Here is a 21083-nt window from a genome sequence, read left to right as displayed (position 1 = left end):
GCAAATGAAACAAAAGGCGAAGAGTGGAGAGGAGTGTGAAGAGGAGCAGAGGGGCAGGCAGGTCCAGCTGAAGTTGGGGGAAAGGAAGAGGATGGGAGGAGGTGATGTGGTCCAATGGAAGGAGGAGTCGAATGAATGAGGCAAGAGATGAAGCGCAGAGGAGCGAATGTGAAAGACGAGTTCAGAAGCGGTGAAAGTCGTCTTTGGGGATTTATGTTCTCGTGCAGCTTCAAAAGTTGTTGAGGACCCTGGTCAGAGTCTCATAATATTCACATGTACAGCGACACAGAGATCATATCTCCGCACTCAAATACTAAGCCCTTTCTGGGTCCTGATATCTCAAAATGTATTACTCACAGTGGAATAAAGCCACTGCGGTGCAAGTCACAATAAATCTCGAGACCTGAGAAAAGTCAGTTAACGTGCAAGTCAAGAACAAAACAAGCCTTAAACTATCAAACAAGTCACCAGCTGCCTGCCTGCTGGTCTGTCCTGTCACTGTCCCTCCTGCTTAAATCTTCACCAAATATAACTGATTTTACAAAAACCATAAACAATGACAGTGGTGCAATGGTTGCAATTGTACAAATACCAGTGTGTCATTGAGATACTTCTTTTTCCAAAACATATATTCTGCTCATAAAACTCAAAAACAATCATGAAAGAGAGAGACAAGAGGAGAGGAAGTGAGAGAGGACGTGATGGGAGCAGAAGTACAAAAGGAGACAAGCTGGAAGCTGGTGGGGTTTCGGTGTAGTACTGAAGCACTGCGCCACCTCGTCCTCTTCTGCCACATCCTCTCCACAACTCTCTCAATTCCCCACTATTATCTGTCATCTCTAATTCCCCTTCACGTTCATTCTTTCCCTCCTTCACTTGGCTCTACTCTGCTTCCCATATCGCCTGACATAAAATTCAAAGAGGAGTAAGTGAGGGGTGAACAAACGCATCATCTCCCTTTCCCCCAGTACACAGAGAAAATAAGGTGACAGCGAGGAGATGAAAAGATGATTTTCTCCTAAATAATGTTTTAATGAATTTCATTCACACATGTTCAGATTTGGGAGGCCATTTTTAACCCTGTGCAGTAGGCTATCACTGTGGTGTGAAGGTTCAGGGCAGTGGCACACGGGTGGAGGAAAGTAAAGCCTTCTGTTTCTGTCAGTTTCTTAGTTTCTCAGTTTTTGTTTATTCACTGTGAACTACATGCATGGATGCTTCTCAGCTCACTTTGGGTCTTACCAAGCCGACTGAGCTGTCGTGTGTTTTACTTTGAGTTAGGATGAAACTCACTGAACCTGCTTTTGGAGAGTGCACTGAGAAATGGCAGGAGGCTGAAAGAGAATATGAGTGACCTTATAGGGCTGTTGATGAATCTGGTGACAATGTGAATGTAGCTCACAGGTGTTTAATACTGCACTTGCACAATGGTTGCAGGGACAAAAGAAACGGTCTAAATTGATGCTACAGGGGCTGCAGCACTGTACTGTATATTCTGAAATGTAGTCCCCACAATGGCTCGAGATTTTAAAACCTTTGATACTAAGTTTTCCATAATGCAAATAATTAGCATCTTTTTGAGACATTTCCTGGTGAGCCTGTTAAACACCCACATCTTTTCAACCCATATTGGAGGTCTTTTCTTGCTCTAAGCCCAAACTGAGACAACGTAATTTTTGTCAGACTTTAGAAATGTCTTCAGAGCCTGATAAGTTACAGCTATTTTCTCTACATGACACTACAAAATAATACTACAAGAACATGGGGCAGGACAAAATCCCATGAATGTCTAAACACAGATTGCTACGTAATCTGGACATCGTTCAACTATGCTGTGAAGAATTTTATCTTTATACATCAGTAAAACTGCTTCCTGGAACAGGACTGGTTCCATGCTACACCCTGGTATAAATCACACAACAGTCAACACCTGAGAGACAAGAGAAACCACAGAGACTTTTTATGCATTTGCTTTCTAAGGTCATGTGAAGTACATTTTAGCTGTAAGATGTAAATCTTGTGATTGATGTAATAAAGTAATGACCAGTATTATAATACTTATCTTTAATCTTTAGAGATTTTATATTGACTTACATTCATTTCCTAAGCCTAACCTTAAACCCAGTTACATTATGGGCACTTGCTTTTTCAAGCTGAGGCCTCACAGAGTACACACGCACGCACGCACGCACGCACGCGCGCACACGCGCGCGCGCACACACACACACACACACACACACACACACACACACACACACACACACACACACACACACACACACGTAGCCATGGCCCCATACCTGAACACGTCCTGTAGTTTTGTTGTTCTTGTTTTAATCTAAATTTACATTCCTTTCTGTTGTTAAAAAAATAAAAGGGACAAATTAGTTTGATCAAAGCTGAGACAGCCAGCCCATGAGCAGGGCAACACCCGTCTCCTGGCACGTCTTCAGGCCTGGGATGAGGGAGGAGGAGATTTTTAGAAAACTCCTTTGTGTGTTTTATTTCAGGCCGATGTGGGTTCCTGTGTTTATACAACTGAAATCTTTTATTTGTGGACAGTGTGTTATCAGAGAAAGCAGAGTGTGCAGAAATGGCCGCTCTTCTCTTCACACAGCTTATCTTCTCAAACTGCTTTTACTTTTTATTTTACACCTCTCCTCTCTTCCAAAACAAAACTCCTCTCTGTGTTTCTCTCTCTTTTAATGCAACTTAAAAAAGTTTTGGCATTGCTACATGCTCCTTCCCACAGTTTTGAAATGCCTCACCTGCTGGTTGTCAAACACAGCGTAAACAACCAAATGATGGACAACCACAGGGAGAAGAGACTCTGTGCTGGTGTTCTCCCACTTAACTTCTCTGATTTCAACCTGTGAAATGTGATGTGCTACCTTGACCTGCTCTCAGTAGTTTAGAGTGGAAGGCAGAGCAGTGGTCTGTCTGTCTGTCTGTCTGTCTGAGGTCATGGCAGCAGTGGGAGGATGCAGGTGTTTCTGAACAAGCACCAAATTTCACCATTGTCAAATGTTCAAATGCATCTTTTGTTCAAAATGTTCTACTCTTTAAAAAGATAAATGCAGTAATATTTAGCTAATAATTTATTACAAAACAGAGGAAGTCACATAAAGTCAATCTTACAATAATATTAAATAGTAAAACCCTGAATATTAGAAATGTAAAATGTGCAACTCAACCACTGTAACTGTCTCTAACACTGGAAGTGCTGACTCAATATTCAGCCCTAGACCAGGTTACAGAAAAAGTGGTTGGTGGCTTTATAATTTTTGCCACATCAGCTAAACAGTTTCATAGGTGGAATGATAAATGATGTACTGTCTCTCCACAGCGTTTAAAGGCCTTTGTTTTACAAGACCTCAAGGCAGTAAAACTCCTCAGTGTGTGTTTCTGTGTGTGAGTGTGAGTGTGTGTGTGTGTGTCTGTGTGACAGTGCCCTATATGAAAAGCGAGCCACCTCACCTAAATCTCCTTTTCTTCTCTCGCTGCACAAGAAAACTCTCAAACATCTTTCCACATGGGAAAGGCTTTGGCATTGTCTCATCTGGACTGCAAAGTGTCTCTTGGCTTAATCAGCATCACCCACAGTCTCTGACCAGTCTGCTGAACTCACCTAACAAGCACCTGGGGGGGGAAGACAACAGAAGAGTGTCAACATCACCTGGAAAGCGGAGGTATGATGTGTGGTTTGACATGGACACAAAAGGGGCATGTTGACTAACAGCCACAGCCTATTATCTCATATCTCTTTACATGCTGAAGGTCAGGAACAGAACAGCACGCCCTCTAATTGACCACAGCTCAACACATTTTATCTGTTTGTTTCTATCTGCGTCAAAGAGGTGGCCATTAACGTCCAATAAACATGCAGAGAAACAAAGAAGCAGCCATTTCGCAAGCATCTGACCTGGATTTTACTGCTACAGTAAATACGTTGTTACTACTGAGTGCACCTGACCAGTCGTGATCATTTGATGAGCTGAAGAGACTGAAAAAGTCAGTTTTTTCCCAAACATGGAATATACATAGGCCTAGTATCAGAAGAATGAATGAATCCATGGTATTTTATCAAGTAAAACCTCTAATCATGCTTCTGCTAAATGAATTTTACCTTTGGGGTTTTTTTTTTTTTTTTTACTATTGGCCAATCAAAAATAATCCAGTTGGAGTATTTGTCATTATTTTTCACATCTTAAAGACAAAATTACTATTCAGTTATTCCGTAATCAAAATAATCAGCAGCTGCAGCCATAAGCATTTCATTTAAAATGGGCTAAAACCTAAAATCCAATTATCATGCTGATACAGACGTGTGTAGGGTTTTGTTCCAAAACCAATTTGAAAAGTGCAACTCCTAATCTGATAAACAAGCAATGGCATGAAATTGAAACTTACTGAATATGAAAAAAGTCTTACATTTTTATATTAAATCTTGAGCATCAGGCAGTAACTCATCCCAAGATGGATGAGTTTCACAATGAAACGCTTCAGCCATAAAGTTTTATTGGCCTGATCCTTCCACTGCTAAAGTATAGAATAAATCTCTGACCATGCGCCGCTGACTCGCAGTTTCCCCTCCTGTTCCTACTTTCAACACCTGCTCAGTTGGCTTTCTCATAGGTGGGTCTCCTTATTAGCAAACAGGCATGTTTGTCTGCTGTGAGAAGATGAAACTTCACCCAGAACAGTCACCAGTCGTTATTGCTCTTCCTCATCTGCACATCCTCAACTGCAAGAAGCCACACAGGCTTCTGTTCTGAAGTTTCTAGTCATGTATCTGTTACTTCACAGTTAGATTTCCATCTGCCAACCCAGTCAAAACGTGTTCTAGCTCCACTGTACCACTGCTGGCTTTGTTGGCTGTTCCTCCTGTACCACTGGAGACAGGCGAAAGGCTTCATTGTCCCTTCAGGATGCTGGACTATAAAATATATTTCCTCTTTTTCATTTCTCTTGTAATAACAGATTCCATTTCCCCAACATTTGGCATTTCCTTTCACTGGCCTCCACTCGTTTACCTCTCCAGCTAAATTTAAGCTAAATTAGGTTAAATTTGAACAAGCTAAACTTCAGTCGCCCAACAAAATGAAAAGTGCTATAGAATAGGCATTTACACGGTAAAATAATGCACTTCAATAATTTTCCAGGACAGGCAATTGCCTTGACTATATGATGAGAGATGTTAAACTGCAACTGTGGAAAACTGGCCAGGACTGGCTGCAGTGGATGTATTTTACATTGGATACTTTATCAGAACATGGATACCCATTCATGCCAGTTACAGCTGTTCTTTTAGTGTATGTACTGAAAAAGTGTTTGGCTTATGAACCCATAATTCATGCACATTAGAAACCTGATCTGAATCCACTTGGCTCACTACACCATGCTGGATTGGTGGCTTCTGAGCCATATTGGACCTACTGTATCGGTTCAAATAAGCAGTTCTTGAAACAAAGTGATGCTTTGAGCTGTTGCTTTTGGGTGGATGCCACATAGCCTTTCTAGGCCTGAGTGCATCATGTGACATAGAGATTACAGTTTGGCCACCACACAAACTGCAGGCTCATTGGCTTCTCTTGTGCTGGGATTGATTTGTGAGATAAAAGCATCTCTAAATGTCACACCTGACACTTGTTTTCAGCAGACATCTTAGCTGTAATGCAAGTTCACCCGTCTCTCTCTGGCTAACTAGCATATACGACTGATACCTCACACTGCATCTACTATGTTTGGATAAAGCTGGGATAAGCAGTTTTTCCAATCTGTGTGATACAGTTTTTTGGGTTGAGGCCAGATAAGCTCTCTGGGTCCATAAGTGTCACATGACCAGAAGCACCAAGTTTAGCCACTTAGCCGGCACTGCAACCCTTTCTATTCAATTATGATTGATTTATTGGATTTAAAAAAAAGGTTTACTGCATTTGGCAGATTGACAGACTTGACTGGAAAGTTGAAGTCATAAAGGACCTGCTATATTTGTTTGAATTTTAAAAAGTTGTTTTTGAGTATATGCGATGGTTCAAGCAGTTGTTTCTGGACTAGTGTTGCACGTTGACCAACCTAAACCTTCTACTGGGAATGTTAAATTGGGGTGTAACAGTGTCCATGTCAACCCAAAAGGCAGGTGTTTCGGGCATTTCTAAACATACTTCATATTTGTTAAGATGAAGTGGTTTGGAAACTGCTCTAATGTCAGTTTGCAGTTCTTCTCTTTTTTCCCAGTCCGACTGCAGTATGAGAATGCAGCTTTTCCTGGATCACATTGCAGCACTTGCAGCAGAATCAGAGAACTGAGCTCTTCTTCTCTGGGCTTATGGGTCACTGGTTTGGTGAGTCAGATGTCAGGAGAAAGGCAGCATGCTAAGTGGGTTTCAATAATAGAGGCATGGAGAGGTCCTAAGTGTGTGCATGTGTGTGTGTGTGTTTGAGAAACAGTATATGTTAAAAGAGGGTTTAGGTGGACATGAGTACTGGGATGAAAAAAGCTGTAGTTTGAACTGTGTGCTCCCCCTGAGAGACTTGCAAGGAATGTGTGCATGCAAGGAATATTGTTGGGTGTAGTGGTGTGATTCTGAGGGTGTGCCTGCGTGAGAGACCATGAATTTGAGGTGGGAGGATGGGAAAAACCAGTGGAGTGCCTCGTTCCTCCAACCTCATCTATAATTCAGCTGTAGTGGTCTGTGAGGTCTTTCTCTTGTTCCTCCCGTTCACTTTCTGCACTGAAGGTGAAGACAAGTGTTCAACGGTACATTTCACTGTCTGCAGAGCAGCTGTGAGCCACAGCTCCGCGAATTTCACTGAATGAAGATGTTGCAGAACATGCAGAACATGCTAAAATGGATGATGTAAGATGTCCCAGCTTTAAAATCAAGTTACAATGCATTTATGTTGTTACATAATTAAACTGGACACGTCTTTTCATGACTAAGCTTTAAATCTTGCCCATAATCTTTTTGTCCATGTATTACTCCACCCCAATAAACATTGATTTTTTTTTTTTTTTTTTTTTTTTTTTTTAAACGATGAAAACCAATAATGCATAATTTTAAACTATAATCAAAAGATACAACCCATTCTGTTGACTATTACCTCTTGGTGCATCCTTTGCCTTTTTGCTGCTTAGTCTTTATTTGGATCTTCAGCAAAAAAAATGCTCTACCTGAAGTCTAAAAGTATAAAATAATACACGTAGTATGAGCAACAAATGGACTTGCACTATATACAGTACATGCAACACTTCAGCAGGGCTGAAGAATTTGATCGAGACAGATTTAGAAAAAGGAAGGCTGACATTTTCTGGCTTTTGGTCTCCAGTAGTTTGGGTTATGCTCCAGAAACCCTTGAACCGTCATTCCCCATAATGCAACACAATAGCATCCTTGATGGCTGTCTATGTTTGTAGAATTTAAATGTCAATGTAGACATGACTTCAGAGGTGTCAGTCATGACTAGTAAGCTGCCCCTGTCATAAAAAAAAAAAAAAAAAAAAAAAAAATCAGCAAAATGCAGCTTTAACAGAAATGAGCCTAATAAAAAAAGACAACATTTCCACCACAAACAATATTACTGCAATAAGTTGAACATTCTAGTAATTATCCCAATAACTGTAACACCAACAACAGCTGTAGAGGAAGGAACTGACTGACAGTCTGTCTCTGTTTTGATTTTATGTTCTACTATATTTTTTGTTTCTAACTGTAGACGTTACACAGTCATTGTATCTCAGGGACAATAAAGTCTCCCTCAGCTGAACTCTTTTCCTCTGTCGAGGCTGAATCAGCCCCTCCCTTCCTTCACTTCCTTCTTTTCATTCCAGTTCTCTCTGATTCTCGGTTAAAATGTTCTGTCACCAGTATTTCACAGAGGCAGCTGCATGCTAACATTTCCTCTGCTCATGGCCTTTTCTGCTTTGTTTCTTATCCCAGTAAAGAATGTGGCTCTATTGTGATGGTAGATCATGCTCCTCTCACACACACTCTCCGCTTCCATTTCATGTTCCTTCGACTGCAATGATGTCACTTATGTTGAGTAAAGCCTTCACGCACAGTTCAAAAGCCTGTCAAGTTATTATTATGATTTATTATTAAGCCAGTTATTTTTAGCAGCAGTAGCAGCCATTGTAACTGCAGCAGCACTTCAGTCGGTGTAGATGGTTTGTTGGCCAGAAGGCTTCAGTGTGTGGTTTGGCAAGTTTTTAACATTACAGTTATTTCTATGAAACATCTAGTTTCAGTTGGATGACAATTGTTGCAACAACCTACCATCCATCCTTCGTGATTACAAATATATCAGTTTGCGTAACAGAGAGCCAGTCTCTCATCCACTAGTTTATAGTAATATTGTCAAGTAAATTTAGTTCACTTCCAGTTTTTGTGGGAGTTGTAGTCAGTAGTAAGAGCAGAAATCCTTGATCCCTCCTTCAAATGCCAGTGAATAATTATATATGACTCTAGGCTCATGGAGTCATTCCTATTGCAGATTTAAACCAACCTTCAACAACCTTAACTTTTAATAGCTTCAAACCCTTGTGTAACTAAACTCCATCCACTGACATGAGTTGGAGAGTTATTTTGAAACTACAAACTCAATAATTAAGTTTAATGCTTAATTTTATCGTCAAACCATGAATAAACTGAAGAATAAAGTCAGGTTTCATTCCTGTGTTTTAAATTTGACATGGCCTATAGTGTAACATTAAACAAGGCTTGGAATTCTGTCGTGCAGCCTATTCAGCTAATGCTAAAAGTCTTTCATAAGATGTGTTACACATCAGTGAAGCCATCTATGATTATAAGCACAAGTAAAATGATATTTTTCAGAGATGTTAAAGCATTGCTGTAGTGTGCACGGGGAACAGACTGTACCATACAATAAAATTCCCACTTTAGTGTCCTCTCATTATCATCATCATCATCATCATCTTCTTACCTGGGTTCAGTTTCCCTCACTCAGTCTCCAGAATATTCTCTATGCTGTAAAGGTCCCTGCAGCCACTGATGTCAGCTCAGCTGTCTGTCTCCTTCCATGTTGACTGAGCCACATTAATAAATAAGTAATTAAATATCTGTGACTTATGGGTGAACTTCCCTCCACTGCAAAACTTTACCATTGATCTTGCCAATTTCCTCTGTGGAGTTCTGCTAATGAACACATCTGTCTCAAAAAGCAATCTTCACTGCAGTGATTCACTCCTTTAGTTGACTGCAGCATCTACTCTTCTCGTTTTACCACACCCACCAACTCTTCCTCTAATGAAAGCTAGGCGGCTAACTGCTACATCTCAGCTACTGTGAATTCAATACTGCTCTGCTTCGCCACTGTATGATGGACTGACTCGTGCTAGTGTTTGCATAACACTGGTAGTAATGACAGGCTTCTGCAAATCATCTTGACAGTAAACAGAAATGCTTTCTTTGTTGCCATGCTTTCCCCAGGTATGTCATTATTTTCAGGACAGGATGAAAACACCAATTCTCTCTCTCTGTTTTTTTTTCTTTCACCTTGCTGTCCTCCCTCTCAGATGCCTGCTGAAGTGAGAATTGGCTGCTGGAAGGACCACTGCTTCTGTTTGTGCCTGAAGAATTGAAGGCATTAGTTCAGTTTGTGTGTGTGAGAATATGAAAGAAAGTTGGAGGGGTGACGGTGACATCTGCAGCAGATCTGTGTGGGTATAAGCTCTACCGACTGAACATAGGGGCCTTGCTGTGTCTGTCCATGAGAGAGAAAAATGAAAGGGCAGCAGGCACAAGTGGGTTTACAGCTGATTTCCTGCTTCTACTTGTTTACCCATGTGAGCACACAGCTCAGTGTGAGTCAGCCTTTGTGAAAAGCGCACCTGCTTGTACTCGCCACATCCTTTCATCTGTTTTTGCTGCCACCTTAAATCTGCTCCATCCACTCAAGATGAAAGGAGTTGGTGTTACATTTCACAAAATCAGCCGGCTGGCTAATGATCTGGTCAATGAGCAAGGTCAGGGCACCAGTCTACTCCTCGTCATTCACACTCCAAGCAAAAAAAAAAAAAAAGAAAAAGAAAAAGGCCTGGGGTTAGCTAAAGTAGGTCAACACCCAAAAAATGCCGTGGGATTCAATAACACACTCATATTGTCTGCGTGGCTACCATTGTTATTGCAGAGACAGGAAGATGGAAGCTATTACAAAAGGTTCCATTTTGGCTCTGGTTAAGCCTTATGGTCTTTGCATTAGTCTAAAGTCCAGGCAGTAATTGCTGAAGGCACAGAATTAGGCCTGATGGAAACAGAGAATGGTGCCATTGTGTCCAGTACTGTTGCAGTGTCATAACAGGATACTCACTGCTGAAATATGGCCACAATTTTAAAAATTCCTACATTCATGAAACTTACAAACATACATTCAGTTCTGTTGCAGCAGTTGCTCAATTTACTCCCCTCTCTCATGCGACAAGGCAAATAGGTTGTTTATTGCAGTTAATAATCTGCTGCAGCAACTCAGCTCTGACAAATAGCAGGACAGCAGGATCCAGGCGATACACCTGAACAAAGCTCGTTCAGCCTCAGCAACTGTTTTCAATTAGAGGTTGATGTAGGCACTCGAAGAGAGCATGCAATAGACGGTGATTAGAGAGCCAAAAGAGAAAAAGATGGGTGAAAAAAAAAACAGAAGAAGGTTGGAGTGAATGCAGCAGAAGGATGTGGGAGAAGAAAGAAGGGAGGAAGAAAAAGAAACAAAATAAAAAGATTGAAAGTGAAAGAGCAGAATAAGGAAAAAGCTACAAGCTGTGTGTGTGACTGTGTGTGACTGTAGATGAGATCGTAGGGAGGGAGAGAGCTGATGGGAGGGAAGCACAACTAGAAGTTCAACAGAGAGGAAACATTTGGTGCATTCACATGCACACAAACTGCACTACTGTGCAAATACATAAGGAAGTTTCAACAGTTTGAGTGAGGAAACACACTCTGCGGTAACATGATGTCTCCATATGATCAGCCCATCATAAACTGTTTTTAAACATGGCACAACACAAATACTACCACAGCATTAAGTTGAAAGACCCAAATAAAACAAATGAAACTCCAATCAGACAAGCCCCTTTGTGAAAGTATCCTCCTCTACTGCAATTCTTTCTTCCATATTACCTGAAATATGCCCTGAAGAAACCTCCACTACAATCAGCCAGTAATACTGGCTCTGTTCAGTCAGACGTGCTTGATAATCAGGTTGGGTGACTGAGGAAAGATTAACAGTAGGAATCTAACAATGGATGGACTCCTTTAGTGCTTTTCCTACCAGATGATGAAATAGCACCCTAGCACAAGCTCAGTTACTGCCAGTGTTAAAAATTCAGGCTGTTTTGCTAGAAACTACACTTTTTCTCAAGAAGAAAATCACTAAGCTGTATAGGTGCCAAGAGGAATTTGAGTAATCCGGCTGGGTTAATCGAGTTCTGCTTCTGCGATTACAACCTTAATGCGAGTCAGATAACTCTAAAGGGGTTTTTCTGGCAGTTGCAATATTACCCTACTGGCTCTAATCAAATTAACAGAGTGCATGTAAACAGAGAGTGACAGAGAAAAGCAAGGCAGGTGAGGGAAGGGTGGTCGCAGAGTGGTACATCAGAGAAGCGAAGTTGGAAAGAGCTGCAGGAGCAGATGAATCAGGTGATTCCTGTCAGCTGTGTGATTTTGAAAAAGCACAAAGCTGCAGTAAAACTCTCAGCCAAACACTTCCTGAGTCTGCTGTAATCTGCTCTTCTCCCACTGAAAAAATGACCAGTTTTAGGCCTGAATGTACTTGGCACCCGTTTCCTCCCTTCCTCTCTATCATACACTGGAGGTGTGTGCTTTCATCAGAGGAGGACGCAGAGTTTGATAAAGGTTAGCAAAAAAAAAAAAAAAAAAGTGTAAACTGCATCATATATGTCTAATTTGCTTCTTTCTATCAGCTGCTTTATATCAGTGCAGTGATTCAGTATATTTCCATTTTATTTTCTGGGCAAAGGTTTGGTTTGCTTGGAATAAACAGACACAGCACGAGCACCACAACGTTCATCAACAGGACAGCCAAACATATGGAGTGGTTAGCACCAAAGGATTTCAATGATAATGAAAACAGCACAGACATCCAGAAATAGCTTGAAGTTTAAAGCCTCATTTTGGAAATGATATTACAACACATCACCTCTGGGTTTATATGAAGCCAAAATGCCTCATGAATACAAAACAACAAATTATGCAGGAAGACTCTCACATATATAGTTACCAGGAACCTTGAAGACAGCAAACAGAGCTCCATATTTGCAAAAATGAGCCTCGACATACATGCACAGATGACAATATTTCACTAACTATGCCCACTTTATGTAGATGGTACTACTTTCCTGTCTTCTTTAAGGTTGATTTCTTTCATTAGTGCACTGCAGATGGTGGGGTCTAAGCAGCAGAATAACACTGAAGCATATTTAATCATCTCAGCTCTGCAAAAATGTGTATAAAAAGTGCAGCTGTGTGTGAACTGAGGGAAAGCGATAAGGTTTTGATGTGAAAGATGTGAGTGGCAGAGGTGTGATGTTATTAATGTGTCACTTGACCTGGCTGGTTTATTTATAACATACACTAAATATATTTTCCAGGTATTAGCTCCAAAACATGAGCTACCCATCTTATCCACCTTTAGATGGTTTTAGATAAAAATATAAATATGTATTTCTATCTTCTATACTTTCGTGTAGAATTTCTAGCTACTGGCCGTAGGTACAAAAATACATTCATGTACATTGTACTATGTATAACTCAGCATGTGACAAATAAAGCTCATCTTTATTTATCCTTATATATATATATATCAAGCTACAAACACTGCAACCAGAGGAAGAGGCTAAGACTTTAAGCACCCATGGAGGTTAAAAGTGAAAAGTATGGTAAAAACAGTGTCACTTAAAAATCCACAGATTGTAGTCAAATCTACCTGCAGTTTATTGTGGGATGAAGAAAGACAACATCAACACCACATGTGTAGGAGAAACCTCACTGAAATGTAGTTCATCTTATATTACAGATCCATTATAGTGTTTAACAGCTGGCAGTAGCTGAAGTGCTGTTTCGTCAGCACGTGTACAAAAACAAGGATGCAATTCTAGGTTTTTGAAAATGAAGTTTTCATCTTATTTTCTCTTCTTGGCTCATCCATGAACTTGGTTTCTTTTAACTTTTATATTTCTGGTATGCAGCCTTACAAAATCACATAAAAGTGTTTATTAAAAAACACTCTTCAAAACGTTGACACAGGCAGCTAATTAGCCTTCATCCACATAATCCTAATAACTCTCCTGTGAAACTTGTAATTGCAGTTTAATTACTTCAAAGTTAAGACCTTTCTGTCTTGTGATGTTCCTATTACACTGTGGGCTCACTACGAGATACAAGTTACTTTAAACTGCAACATCAGTGAACAAATTCAGCTGTAGGTTTGCATTCACATTGTATAAGCTGCAGTGGGCCAGCTGACTCCATTTGTTGATTCATACCACAACCCACCTCACGCAATCCTGAAAAACATGCACAGACCATCGTTGCTGACACACACACCATCACAAAAACTTCTGTGTTGCCAGGTCCTCACACTGCCCAAAGCCTGAAGGAGTGTTTTCAAGCAGTGTGACAGATTGAACAGCATTTGCTGGTGCACGTGTTGGAGCGATGGCATCCGATTGGGTTTGGCAGATTTCTGCAGCCACAGTGTTGTCCAGACTTGAGTCCAGTGCCAACTGCGATCACAGGACCTGTCTCTGGACTCCACAGCTCACTTATCTGTTATAGGCACAGTTCAGGAGGCGCTGTGCACACTGGGAATACACAGTAGTTGGCTTTCACTGTGTGTCTTTGTGAAGTAGAATGTATATTTGAGTATAAGTAGAAAAGAAAAAGTATTTTGTGTGTTTTTGTTGTGTGAATGAATACATGTCTACAGCACTTTGTGTTGAGTTACTACCAACGTAACACTCTAAGCCTCCACACCCTCTAGCATGTTCAGACTTGACATTTGGGAAATTCATTTTATAAAAAGCACAGAACAGAACTAAGAATCAAAACAAATGGTAAGCAAATGAAGTTCCATGGGCCCAGAATAAAAATGCCAGGAAATACAACTTAAACTTTAACTTCATTCCTTTTTCCATGATCCATGACTCCCCTGTGGCAAAAAATCCTTTAACCTCTCTTTGACCCGTCTGAGAAGAAAAAGGAGATGTCATTTTAAAGATATCTGCTTGGGAAGTAGCTTGGGGCTATTACTTCCAAAGGTAATATGACACACGACAAAGCGTCCGCTCTGTTCTTAATTAAGGAGAATCATCTGTGGATCTAATAAGGTTTCTGGAAATACACTGACCGCTGACCTATTTTGAGCCAAATAAACTTCAGGAATGTTTTTAAAATCAGGCTCTGTTCCATGCAGACTTCAGCTAGAGGATGCCAAAGATGTGGAGGCGGCTGAAATAAATGATAAAGTAAATTTAAAATCGGCTCTTTCGCTAGACTGTTGGCTGGTGGAGAAGAGGCACTTTGGTGTAGAGCTGTGCAGTTCTGACTGTCCTGAGAACAGTTACTGTTGGATGGGAGTGCTATTGATGAAGAGGTGGTTAATTGCAGTACTGTGCAGCAAAAAATGAATGCTTTAGTGCTCGACCTCTGTGTTGTTATATAACCAAAAGGCTGCACAGCGAGGGGGGGGGTAGATAATTACTGTAGATGATATAGTGCATGTACAATCTCAAACTAAATAATCATCTCAACATTCCCGACAATGAGAGAAATGTTTTTCTTTTTTTTTTTTTTTTTTAGAGTGAAAGTTTTGATTATACTGCCGCTATGTCTGAAAGAACAGAGATGATAAACGAGCTAAAAGGCACAACAATATATCAGTACAAGACAAAATGATAGAGAATGTATAAAAATGTGAAATGACATAGCAGGAGATTGAGATAAAAAGATTAAAAGACAGGGTACTGCAGATGGAGTACTACACACCCCCAGAGCAGAAAAACTCTATTATTCTCTTGGCTGACACAGAGGTCATGGTGGCTGCAGCCTGTCGCCACCAGTCGCTGTCAGAATCAGAGCCCCTCTGTCTGAGATAGTGGCATTACAGCAATAAGGCCAGTGAGGGAAAATGGAAGAGACAGACTGACAGATGCACTTCTTTAAAGGTTTGCAGCTGCCATATCCGCCCAATGCTTCACTCAGAGTCTCAGAAAAGAGAATTCCTCTCTTACTGACTTCGCCATTTTCAATGTCAAAGGGCTGCTTCATTAAAAAACGTTCTTTTTCTCTCACTTGGAGCAAATACTGTATTTTTGGATTTATTTGGCCATGCTTCGAGACATCTGCCTCTTAACGAGTTCTGCTGCCAGCCTCATACAATGGAGGTGAATAAAAACGTGAAAAGATACACCTGCACCTTCCTGTGGCCACTTGGGAGCAGTAGAACAAGCTATAAACACAACATTGCATATTAATATCTTACCTAATTACCATAACACGATTGGCCTCTACACATCCAGCAAACATGTAACAACATTAGTCTTTAGGTTGTGTGTTCTGGCCCATCTGGCAAATGAAAAACCTGATACTCACTTTTCCTTTAGCTCATTTAACTCCTGAGGAAAATAGCTGGATCTTAAGCCTGCTAAATGACCAGCTATGCTCCCTAACAGTCAGTGGCTCTGACTGTTAGGGAGCATAGCTGGCTTTATTACAGCTTTTGCTGCTGGAAGCAAGATTGAGCAGAGCCAATGAAAACAGCAAGTGAATGTGAATGATTCTGAAATAGCTGAGGGAACCCGCAGGTGACAGTTCTGCATTGGTTTGTCAACACAAGCGACCCCTGCACAATTCACAGCCATTGGTTGACATTGCTAGTATTAAAATATCCACTGGTGTATCTTAAAAAAGACATGAAATGAAAAAAGCAACATGCTTGTGAGAATGAAATCCCCATAACTCTGGATAATCCACTAATCTGCTGTGAACAGTTCTCCCAGAGAAAGAAATAGACCCTGTGCAAACTGTTAGTGTCACCACTTCCTTCTGCCTACATATTGAGATCTTACTGATTGAGATGTAAGAACAAATCTCAAATACAGATCACAGAAATCTGCCCAAATAAAGCCCAAACTAAATCTATGGATACCAACAAAGGTAGTAAAAAAAAAAGTGATTTGTGAAATGGGTGAACAAAGTCTGATCGAATCATTGAGGCTGCTGTTCATTCAGATTCATTTGTGCACTGTAGCTCTACATTCAGGACGTGTTCCTTGCCAGCGTTTTCCACCTTGGTGGTCTGGCAGCACCGCTAACTGACTAGCATCTCAAGTGCTCTTATCTCTGCTGACCCCTCTTCCTTTTGCACAGCATAAGCCCCAGTTGCAGTCACAGTGCTAACTGGAAAAGTCAGGAATTCAGTCGTAAAGAAAACTGGAGAAAAAAAAGCAGCGTGTCAGCAGCTAACACAGGTCAGCAGGACGTGTGTTCGAGAGAGAAGGCAACATGTCTGATCGCCCTGAGAGCTGGGTAAATAACCCTGGGCTGTTTGCTGTGCTCCCTCTCCTGCCAGCACACAGTCACGTATGTGCACACACACACACAAATTAAAGCTATCATCACCATTTTCAATCTTCTCCTAGCTGACACCTCATTGTCATTCTCTTTCTCCCCTCCGGTCTTGTCCTTCAGTCTTTGTCTTTATTTTCCATCTCTGCTCTGGGCCTTTAAAAACAAATATACGATTCTAACAAGGTTTGCCTGCCTTGTCAGATTGCACCTACAAAGACAGAAGAGGGGGACAGTTTGCTGACATTTGAAAAGGTGATGCGCTCCTTCACAATGTACTCGAGCACAGAGCTACTCACATTCTGCACAGCCAGATTCTCTAAGCTCCTTGGAAAGAGTCCCATCTCATCAACATAATGTATTATTCATTACTATTATGACAAATCACTGGAGGTGACAACACCATGAGAAACTACAAAAGGCTTCCATCAGTAGAGCACAATAGGCCTTTAGGAAGGTTGGAGTAGTTGACAGACCTGATAAACACTGTAGCACATTGTATTAATACAGTGACAAAATAATGATTCAATGAGGAGGGAAGATCTGATTCAGCGAGCGCAGTAATGAACCTGACACCAAGAAACAACTAATTTTATTGTGTCAAATGATATCATTTCCATTTTCAATCTAATTTTTAAAAAGAGACCTAAATAAACACGTTAAATTAATTTAACAAAACAAAAAAAGAGTGATCACTGGTTGACAGACTCTGGTCATGTCACATTGTGAAAGCACAAATACTGTCATGTAAACATGGGCTGATATGCGGCCTTGAGGCACCTGCTATTCTTGGCCAGAGTTTACACTCCAGGGTACAAAACGTGTCATAACATACTGAAGTCAAGTCATTTTCTTCTTGTTAATCAGCACAAAAGTCAGCACTAGATTAATGTGTCCTCACACTGACAACAATAGCTTGTGTTACGAATGACCTTTTCCTCATGGATTAACACAGCCTATTTTTGACAGTACCCTCCAAAATAAAAACATGCAGAATGACACATCTGCTGCTACTTTTTATGTTGATTCTCCAAAGTCAAACTCGAGCAGATGGGTCGCAGCGGTTTGATGAACCACTTGGGGCTGCTCCTGTGCCTGATTGTTTGATGGTAAACTTAAAAAAAAAAAAAAAAAAAAAAAATGTAAACAATCTGACTATTTTTCTACATTAGTGGAGTGACTGGAAGAGTAGAAGAAGACAGCGGGCTTCATTTAAATAAACATAATGCATCTTTGGGTGAAACTGCAGATGTGTCTGAGGTTTTCCCCTCGCTGCTAAACAGAAAGTAGCTTCAGCAGCATCACGTAATGTCCTTTCAGGGGAAATGTAAATCTTAGTACTGGACAAAGACTAATTATTATTATTTGTCAAACAAATCGGGCTTTTAACAACATAGTATGTGGCTGTCTTTCTGGCTTTCATTACCACGCAGCAGACAAACCCACTGATGAGTGTAACGTCACTCAGAGAGGCAGTGATGCTCAGCTGCTTGAAATCAAATGCTGCACTCTTTGGTCACCACATGACTCCCAACCACTGTAGTTAGGTAAATTCCTTAACACATAGACTCAGAGGACGAACTTCGGTAAGATTATATAAAAGTTTTATACTTGCAAGGAGTAACAGTCACACAGCACCTTGGTACAGCATGAGGATCACTGGCTGCTTGCAGCCTAACATCATGGTAATACAAAAGGGAGGTGATTTCACACAAAGATATCTGGGCCCTTATCAAATAGTCAAGGTTAGAGCAAACTGTGCTCACTGAGAGCAACAATTATATTTCCACAATACACAATAGGCCCCATTCAGAAGTGTTTCAGTTATACTAAAGTAAGGTGGATCAGGTCACAGGAGGGTAAACATTTAACAACTGTAGTTTGCCTAACGCAAATGTGTTCCACAGAAATATAAGCTAGTTACTTTGCACATGGCTCATGTAAAAGCAGGACCGCAGGCAAATGCTGCTGATCTAGGAAATGCTTCATCATTAGTTGGTCATTTCCATTTCCTAATGGTACATAACCAAAACTAATATTTCCCCAAGCAGCCCTGGTCAAAACAGGATGCCATTGTGTGTATCACACCCAACTTTCCAGTAAAAGGCATTCCATTTGATTGTAAGTCACACAAACACTGCAGCACCGTGAGAAGAGATGATAAGGTGTCTCTAATCACTACCTGCCACCTGTAAATAAAGGCCCAGGATGATACATGCAGGATGTCACATGGTCACTACACTAACTGACCCCAAGATAAATAAAGGCTGTTTTTTCCTTTGCAAAAAACTTTAAAAATTAGCACAATCGGCACCTGTCCCATCGGGCTGCTCTGGCTGTCTGTGGAGGGAAATGTGAGAGGTAGGAGCGGCGACTGGCAGCTCATTAAACCCTGGAAGACAACCTGTTAATGGTGTGCAACGCTCAGCCAGGACCTTTAGCGCTCTATTAGATGGCAAGGGATGACATAAAGACGTATGCACAAACTCACATAGGCAAATAAATGACAACACAAGCAACAAAAATAGACACTGACAGCAAGAAGATACACTGTTTACTAATATGGTTATTTCAGACTATTAAAAAACTAATATCCTTATAGATAGATAGATAATGGATAGATAGAAGATAGATTCAACTTTACTGCCAATGCAAGTTTGCAAGTTTGCTCTTTGAACAGCGCAAACAGTAACATTCAGTCAGATGAGACCCATAATTTATGGAGCCAGAAACAGTGACAGTTAAACTTTGGCACTGAAAACATAATCAAAACTGAAAAATAAAACACTGGGACTGAAACATTTGCACCGAAAAGAAAAACATTGGCATTGACACAGGTGTTAGTACTGAAAATAACTTCAATCTTCTCAGTTTTTGTTGCTCTAAGTTGTTTTTTACCCCCAATGTTTTTTTTTTTTAATGCCGAAGTTTTGTTTTTTTTCCAGTTTCAGTTTTCAGATTTCTGTCATTTTGTGTTTAGGGGAGGGCTAAGGGACATGGTTACCACATGTTCTGCATATAATTTGTATATTAGGGAGTAGCGTAGTTCCTTTACATGATAAAATGATAAAATGGCTGTTGACCAGCACGAATTCAGCTGCAGCTCCCAAACAGTAAGTGTGTCTCTAACCTGCTTTTCCACACAGAATCGAGCTGATATGAAGGGAACAGTAGATTTCATCCAGCTTAATAATGTTATATTGGTTTTGGCAGAGGTCCACTGGAGCAAGTACACAGCAGCAGGTGGACGAGATCAGACCCTGAGCCCTCCTCTCCACGCCAAAACAGCAACAGAAATCCGCAACTGAAAAAAAACAAAAAAACAAAACAACTTTTGCACTGAAAAACAGACATCGACTGAAAATCAGAAGATCGTCTTTGAAAATAAAATTACTTTGGCATTGAACAAAAAAAAAAAAAACTGAAGATTGTAATTTTTTTCAGTATTGTAACACTGTTTTCAATGCCAAAGTTTTTCTCTTCAGCATAACTGAGTTTCTTTCTCAGTGCCAAGTCACTGTTCTAGCACCATAAAAATTCAATTGTCAAACAGAATAGGAAATTTCTCGACTTCGTCTCTCAGCTCAGCTCAGAAATGTCAAATCTGTATTGTATAATTACATGAATCAATTCAGTGGATAAACCGTGTCTGCACCAACACCAACAATACAGTTATCAGCACAATGACTATAAAGTCAATATCAATGTTTTCGTTGACTTCCTGCCAAGATTTGAGCTTTTATTTTACAAAAAATACTGAATAAATGTCAATCAGCTTGAGTTACCTCTTCCCAGAAACCAAACACCTGCCTCTGATTCCCAGACTATTCTTACACATTTTCTTTCTGCCATCTGTATTCCATCTGTTTCACAGCTACTCTCTGTGCCTGGAGGTTTGTCTCAGGCAGAGAGGCTGTTTGCTGCATCTCAAATCCAAAACCCTGAGTATGCCCTCAGCCACACAGATACACTGAAAACTGAACAAAGATCCTGAAACGCTGCAGTCAGGAGTCCACTGGTTTGAAATGAAAGGAAACTCAACATAAATCTACTACACATAACTGAGTAAAGCTTTTCAAAAAAGAATTCAAATTAAAAGTATTTGAGATGAGAACACACTTTTATTTGCTCTCAGCTCATTGACATAATCCTCCGACTGAGGGCTCACACCCAAAAAAAAAAAAAAAGGTGAAGTGGCCTCTAAACTACACTAAATCTCCACCAATGAAAGCTGTACAGCTGAAATGATCTTCCACTTCACAGCACATACATTTTTCTTCTCTTTGTGGTGCTTACATTTGACATTTTTTGGCATCAGGAGCAGAATAAGGGTCATTTCCTGAACCACTTCTGTTTCAATCAAACAACTATAACAAGAACAGGAGGGGAAGTCTCAGAAAGGAAAAACTAAATTCTGCAACTTTAAAAAGGATCTTGCTCGAGAAAATGCAGGGCAAACACGTGACACAAGAGGAAGAAGGA

General features: G+C 40.5%; 1 protein-coding gene across 12 annotated transcripts in view; it reads right to left on the bottom strand.

The window, feature by feature from the left end:
- The window catches only part of mgat3b (beta-1,4-mannosyl-glycoprotein 4-beta-N-acetylglucosaminyltransferase b), a 61772-nt gene that overhangs the window by 16966 nt on the left and 23723 nt on the right, over positions 1-21083 (bottom strand). For 3 of the 12 annotated variants that reach the window (XM_026303514.1, XM_026303513.2, XM_026303511.1), the window contains exons 2-3: positions 19732-19905; positions 3478-3639 (exon numbers count right to left, since the gene is read on the bottom strand). The exons of 3 other annotated variants lie outside the window; for them this stretch is intronic. In XM_026303514.1, the coding sequence (XP_026159299.1) occupies positions 3478-3551 (74 nt within the window). In that variant the 5' untranslated portion in view covers positions 3552-3639; positions 19732-19905. Of the gene's footprint in view, positions 1-3477; positions 3640-8943; positions 9180-19731; positions 19906-21083 lie in introns of those variants that run through there. 6 more of the 12 variants (XM_026303515.1, XM_026303512.2, XM_026303516.1 and 3 more) reach the window with 4 other exon arrangements.

This window comes from Mastacembelus armatus, chromosome 1 (genome assembly GCF_900324485.2).
Source record: "Mastacembelus armatus chromosome 1, fMasArm1.2, whole genome shotgun sequence".
Taxonomy (NCBI): domain Eukaryota; kingdom Metazoa; phylum Chordata; class Actinopteri; order Synbranchiformes; family Mastacembelidae; genus Mastacembelus; species Mastacembelus armatus.
The sequence above is the reverse complement of the archived record's forward strand: the minus strand, read 5'-3'. Positions and strand labels throughout refer to the sequence as shown.